Source organism: Carex rostrata, chromosome 13 (genome assembly GCF_964058835.1).
Source record: "Carex rostrata chromosome 13, lpCarRost1.2, whole genome shotgun sequence".
Classification (NCBI taxonomy): Eukaryota; Viridiplantae; Streptophyta; class Magnoliopsida; order Poales; family Cyperaceae; genus Carex; species Carex rostrata.
In genome coordinates, this window is record NC_135930.1 from 3838338 (window position 1) to 3845252 (window position 6915).

A 6915-nucleotide genomic window follows, 5' to 3' on the forward strand; every position below is an offset into this window, starting at 1 on the left:
TAACATGTGTATGGAGTAGAATAAGAATGTTGTTAAGCTAATTTAAATTTTAGTGAGTTTAATTTCAAAACTCATTAAATTAATTTTAAATGAATAATTTGAACTGTTGAATAAATTTATTACATACAAATTTATATATTATGAGTTTTGAATGAATAATTTGAATAATTTGAAATCTATATATCTACTTTATAAATTTATTATGAGTGATATATTTAAATACAAAATTTATAAATTCTCAAACTAATTAGTACAAAGTTAAGTTATAAAAAATAAAAAATTTATTAATATTAATTTATAATTTCTTTCACCGTTCGATTTTTTCTACTAAAAAATTAAACATTTTTTAAATTGTACATATTTTTTATTTATTTTGTAGATAATTAAAATTGTTCTTAATTACTCATTCCTGTAATGAATTCTAATCTTGTTTTTCTGTGACACGTTTATTTTATATATCTTAAATTGACTCTCGAAAACAATAACAAATTGTGATGTGGTATTTCAAAAAAAAAAAAATACGGCTAATTTAACAAGCAATTTGTTCTTGACACTTGAAATCGCATAAATAGTAGAAATATATTATATGATTTAATGTATATTATGAAAATATTTATGTATATATTGACAAATATCTAAGAGTGAGTCTATGGTACTATGCATATCACGGGTTGTTACCGTGCTACGGCTCTATATTCGAGTTTTTAAATTCTAACGGTTGATCCGAACCGTTCATCTTGTTCTCCATATTAATATGTGTTTGGAGACTAAATTTTACATTTTTTTAAATTTTTTTACTATTTTTTTACTATTTTTTTAGATATTTAGAAAATCACTTGATCTGAAAATTCTGGACCATCCAAAAACAGTGATTTTCAATAAATCTAAAAAAACAGTAAAAAAATTTCAAAAAAATGTAAAATTTGATCTCCAAACACATATTAATATGGAGAACAAGATGAACGGTTCGGATCGACAGTTAGGATTTGAAAATTTGAATATAGAGCCGTAGCACGGTGCCAAATCGTAATATGCATAGACTCACTCAATATCTAATATCCGATCTATATCCATACACATCCATTTAATATTTAATATGTATCTATATCCAAAATATAAAAACAGATATGAATATAGTTTTATCACTGTCCGATCAAATTTTTGTAAAAACCATAATTAGAAAATTAAGTTTTACCAAACCAACATGATTATTTTATTTTATTTTTACAAAACCACAAAGACCGAACAACCAATTTTGTCCCGATTTTTTTTCTTTTTTTGGGACCGAAATGCCAATTCGGTCCCCACTTATTTCACAGTTTTTCCAACACGTGGCCACAAAAAATCCGAAAACACCCTATTCGGTCCCTTGTGGTTTCGGATTTTCTGTGGCCGTGTGTTAGAAAAACTGTAATTTAGGTTTTTGTTTAGTGTAATTTAGGTTTTTGTAGTGTAATTATTAATTGTAGAATTTTTTAGTTTGCATGTACAGTAATTTAACGATATTTTTATTAATATCCAACTTAAAATACAAATTATCAAATTTAAAATACATATATTGAATAATCATAGATAATGTCAATGATCTTTGAATAATAAATGAAACCGTAATCTATTAAAAAAATAAGCAAACACACACAATAAATATATAGTAATTGCATTTTAAAGTTATGGCCGTTTAGAGAGCATGTGCACATCATCAATATTTTGGCAATGAAATATCAATACACTTCTGTTGTTGTTAAGCCGGACACAAAGCATCGGTGCGTTATCGGTGTTTTTGCACGGAAACATCATTTTTTTTAAACTTTAAACAGTCATAACTTTGGCTGGGAAAGTTGAATTTGCGCGTATGATCCCAATTCGGAAAGAGGGGGACAAGACGGTCAGGACATATCCCCGAACAATCGACGGAATCAGAATTGCAAGAAAACGTTGTTTAGTGTTTTAAAAATTCAGTTTAAGTTGTCTATCAACAGTAGACATACAACGACCGGTATTAGTTTTTTTCAAAAACCTAAGAGATTATTCCAAAATTACCTATATAATTATTTTAAAATACATTTACTATTTATTGTGTGCGCTTGCTTATTTTTTTAATGTATTACGGTTTCATTTATTATTCAAAGGTCATTGAAATTATCTAAGATTGTTCAATATATGTCATTTCGGTTAGGGTAATTATTGAAATTATCTATGATTATTCAAAGATTATGGCAATTATAGAAGAAGGATATTTAAAAAAAAGTGGACCGAAATGCCAATTCGGTCTCAGCTGAAAAAACAATAGGGACCGAATTGGCATTTTGGTCCCCAAAAAAATGGCATTTACACCAATGACCACACCATTTAATTTAGTACGAAAATGTGTGAAATAAGTGGAGACCGAATTGCCAATTCGGACCTAAAAAAAATTTGCAAGACTGAATTAGTTGTTCGGTCGTTGTTGTTTTTGTAAAAAAAAAAAAAAAAAAGTAATTGGTGAAAACAAATTTTCTAATTATGGATTATAAAAAAATTCTGCCCGATCCGTTTGCACCCGTACCTTTAACTGCTTGGGGAGGAAGAAATAAAGAAATTGTCATAATTCATCACCTCTGATGCAAATTTCCTGAACCGGATAACTTTAAGCGCCAACAACACGCTGATTCGTAGGCCCCAAGTAGGCATACTTTGTTGGTCTTTGATAGAACAAGTCTATCTAATGAAGGTTCTCTTCTCTCTCAATTACCTTACACTAACAGCTAAAACCCTAGTCGCCCTTCATTAAACCCGAACTCCACCACATCTCTCTCCGTTGAACAGCGAAGATGAATTTCAAAAATCCTAAGATTCCAAATGTACCGACGAGAGGGGCGACTACTATGTTAAAGGTGGCGTTGTTCGGCGGCGCCGCCGTCTACGCCGCCTTGAACAGTCTCTACAACGTCGATGGTGGTCATCGCGCCATTGTCTTCAATCGGATCGACGGTATTAAAGACAAGGTCACCGATCTCTTCTCTTCCTTCAATTTTTGTTACGGAATCGGTGTCGGTAGAGTCGAAATAGCGAATGAACTCTTAAGAGGTGTTAGGTTTTTTGACTAATCAAGCTCGAAATGTTGATATTTACAGTACTGTTGTTCTTTATTGTACCGAAGGGATCTATGGAAGACATTTCATTTTGCCCCTTATCTTTATCTGGTTGGTATAACCTTTGGATGTTCATGCCTTAGTGAAGTGTCTATATGAAATCAGTTATTGTTGACTATCCTTCATTGTTTCAGTTTTTTTTTTTTTTTTGTTCTTGTTATTCATTGATTTGTTTTCATAATTCTGGTTGTAGAAGGGAGTTGGTGTCAGAACCTGTGCTTGTTCAGTTTTTCTTTTTAATACGTGTCTTTTAATGTTCAGTCTTGTAGTTACAAATTTATTCTAAGGATTGTGAGGTACGTCTCTTAAGGAATTTGAGTTGAAGTGGAAACCTAAAAATCGGAAACTACATGTTGAGTTTAATACTAAAAGTTGAAGTTTGTATATGCAGGTATACCCTGAAGGAACCCACTTTATGATCCCGTGGTTTGAGAGACCGATAATCTATGACGTGCGGGCCAGACCCCATCTTGTTGAGAGCACTTCTGGTAGCCGTGATCTGCAAATGGTATTTACCCTGATCTCACTTTTTTTTGGAGCCCTTTGAAAAAGGCCCAAATAACCCACTGGTGGGATTATTCTGATCCATTTGTTTTATATCAGACAGATCAGTCTTGGAAAAACAGGGTTTGAGTCGAGAATAACATTAGTTATGGACATGTATTTACTCTTTCTAATTTACTTAATTTCCTTTTATGAAGTGATTTCATATTTGTAGTCTCAATTGCTTTGTTACACTAATTTTGCTGTCAATCCATTGAAGGGTCGATTTAGCATGAGTACTGTTGCCTATAATTTACTTTTTTTGGCAAAATTTATCAAGCTCTCTTTTCAGAAAACAGTCTACTCTAATTGGCAAATTCACTTTTCCTTAAACAACAAAGGGACCTTGCTTTTCCATTGTACAATCTAAACCAATTTATTTGAAAGTTCTTGTTCATATTTTTTATAAATGCGAAAGGCAAAAGATGAAAATTGTCTTCAACACATTTAATTTTGTGTGCATTTCTTTGAATTTTGAAAGGTGAAAATTGGGCTGAGGGTTCTGACAAGACCGTTGCCAGAGAAACTGCCAACAATATATAGAACCCTAGGAGAGAACTTCAATGAGAGAGTGCTTCCTTCTATTATTCATGAGACTCTCAAGGCTGTCGTTGCTCAGTACAATGCTAGCCAGCTCATCACTCAAAGAGAGGTTGCCTTTGTTCCCCTTTGCCATTTTTAACTTTCAGTTGACAAAAAAAGTTCTAAGCAATTTATTTCTCTTCATTTGTTTTGAACATTTTTCAACGTTTAGCTGCTTGCAAGTTAAAACTTGGGACAATTTGTAATTTTAAGTTTTTAGCCTTTTGTAACATGATCTGCAATGGTCCACTGGATAAATGATTTTGGGCTCAAACTGATATTGAACTTGTATCAGAATAAATGATTGAGACTTGTTTGTCTCTAGGAGATTCACAATTCTCAGTAGACACTTTTATCAGAATAAATGAGTGAGGTCTTAAGTTTTCTGTTATTATTCTATAAATAGACAGTGAGCAGGGAGATAAGAAAGATTCTGACAGAGCGGGCCCGCAACTTCAACATGGCCCTTGATGACGTGTCAATCACTAGCCTAAGTTTTGGCAAGGAGTTCACTAATGCCATTGAGGCCAAGCAGGTAGCTGCACAGGAGGCGGAGCGTGCTAAGTTCATAGTTGAAAAGGCTGAGCAGGACAAGAAGAGTGCTATTATTAGAGCTCAGGTTCGTTTTCTTGTTTGGTTTATTCCTCTTTATTATTTTGTTGTTGAGTGAGTCTAAGGGAATATGCATAGAGTGAATTGGTCCATACTAAGGATCATTATTTTTCGTTTTCAAAGTTCAAATAGTCTACCTAACCCTTTCAACATTATCTCCATATGAAAATGTAAGTTCTGATCAAATTTAACAGTTTTTACAGTTTTTCAAAAGTAGTAATTTTCTACCTATCTAAAATAATAGTAAAAAGATTCCATAAAATGTGAAATTTAGTCTACAAGTACAAATTCATATGGAAATCATGTTGAAAGGTTTAGATTTACTATTTGAACTATGAAAATGAAAATATTGATTCATAGTACAGACCAATCCGTGTTATGCATAGTACCATAGCCTCAGTCTTTGCTGTTTGGGTTTTGCATGTAAACTTGTGTTCGATGGACTGATTATACTCATGACAGTTGTAGTGTGCTATGGAAAAGATATATCTGGTCAGATATTAACAGGTTTTGTTCTCAGTTGTTACATGCCTTAATTGCATAGCATGATTGAACTGTCAAGAAATGTTGTCCTATTTTGTTGTGTTGCGCCTTCAACACAGACTAAATTTATTGTTTCAAGTAATAGGTGAATCTTTTGAAAAATTACATATATACCCCTGTGAAATGATACAAGTTATGGTCAGTGTCCAAGAATCCTTATGAGACGTGATGAAAGAAAACAAGAAAAAATAAAGGCATTTCTTCATACAGAGTGGACTAACTAAAAATAATCAAATATACTCTTAAAAGTGTTATAGTGTTTTTCCTCTTGGAGAGACTTACAAAATCTACAAATGAAGCACTTTGACAATTATGCCCCTGTTTTGGTATTCTCTTTTGTTCATGCAGCCTTTTACATAAAAACCCTTCTGACTGCTCCTAATATCTCTACACAGGGAGAGGCTAAGAGTGCAGAGCTGATCGGCATGGCAATATCAGACAACCCAGCCTTTCTTGCACTGAGAAAGATTGAGGCGGCAAGAGAGATTTCACACACCATTGCTCAGTCTTCTAACAAGGTCTTCTTAGACTCGCAAGACCTCTTGCTCAACCTCCATTCTCTCAATGTTGAAGTCAAAAAAGTTGAAGGCAAAAAATGAAACCGTCTAACGGTAAAAATTTGTACTGCAAAAGAATTGTAAAACTTGTTCTTTTCATTTTAATTCTTTTGCGTTAGGTTGAAATTTTTTTATGTGGTAAAGCCTTACTGCTGTCAGGTTTCTTTTCTACTTGGGTACTTTGTTATGGCACTTTGACTGTGGATTATAGGATTTTGAGTTTTTGAAAGTTATCTTATCTGGGTTTAGTTCCCTCATTTAATAAGAGAACCTTTTACCATGGTCACAAATCACCTGTTCATGTGAATTTTTTGTTAATCTGGTCTATTGATCATGTTTGTAGCGCAGTAAGGTAACAGCTGAGTACTATTTTGATATTTTATTTGTTTTAAACAGTAAATTTTGAAAATGCTAGTCACATATAAATGATTTTGCTGAAATTTGAGGTTGGTTTGTGGCCTTGATCGTATCTAGTAACTCTAAAATCAAATTTTATGGGCATGATTCATGTGGTGCTTTTATTATTCAATATAAAATTTTGGGAAAATTGTGAGAATGCCACTCTAAAACCTTGAAAATGTGAGAATGCCATTCTAAACTTTGAAATTGAAAAAATGCCATCCTAAACTTGATGAATTTGTGAGAATGCCATTAATGTTGTATTCTTATACTTTTTTTATTAAAAATTAACTAAAAAATACTATTTTGGAATACGTATTTTTGTATTTCCGATTATACCCTTCATTACTCCAAATTGTGGTATACCGCATGCCTCCAGTTGTGAGGTGCGAACCTCTTCAGACAGGCGATTAACTCCTCCTCTAGACATTTGCGATGGCACCTTGCCAGTAAACTCGCCTCCTCCCTACACCAGCACGGATGAAACTCTTCTTCTCCGATTATTTTTGTGATGAATTTTCGTGAGAAAGGAAAAACCGTCATCGACT

At 32.9% G+C, this 6915-nt stretch overlaps 1 protein-coding gene across 2 annotated transcripts; it reads left to right on the forward strand.

Moving 5' to 3' along the window:
- The first annotated feature begins 2709 nt into the window (after positions 1 to 2709).
- Positions 2710 to 6258, forward strand: LOC144564165 (prohibitin-2, mitochondrial-like). 2 transcript variants are annotated; one of them, XR_013514566.1, is made up of 6 exons: positions 2710 to 2984; positions 3523 to 3639; positions 4156 to 4326; positions 4663 to 4875; positions 5807 to 6087; positions 6128 to 6258. XR_013514566.1 is itself a non-coding variant. In XM_078313704.1 (5 exons), the coding sequence occupies exons 1-5, from the start codon at positions 2811 to 2813 to the stop codon at positions 6008 to 6010; spliced, it is 879 nt and encodes a 292-aa protein (XP_078169830.1). In that variant the 5' UTR covers positions 2710 to 2810; the 3' UTR covers positions 6011 to 6258. The 2 variants fall into 2 exon arrangements, 1 of the variants encoding a protein (XP_078169830.1); XM_078313704.1 differs by having other exon boundaries at positions 5807 to 6258.
- Positions 6259 to 6915: the final 657 nt, after the last annotated feature.

Coding starts and splice junctions, on each gene's coding strand:
- LOC144564165 (XM_078313704.1), top strand. CDS start 2,811: ATGAATTTCAAAAATCCTAAGATTCCAAATGTACCGACGAGAGGGGCG. Junction 2,985..3,522: donor TCGACGGTATTAAAGACAAG/GTCACCGATCTC, acceptor TTGTATATGCAG/GTATACCCTGAAGGAACCCA. Junction 3,640..4,155: donor GTAGCCGTGATCTGCAAATG/GTATTTACCCTG, acceptor GAATTTTGAAAG/GTGAAAATTGGGCTGAGGGT.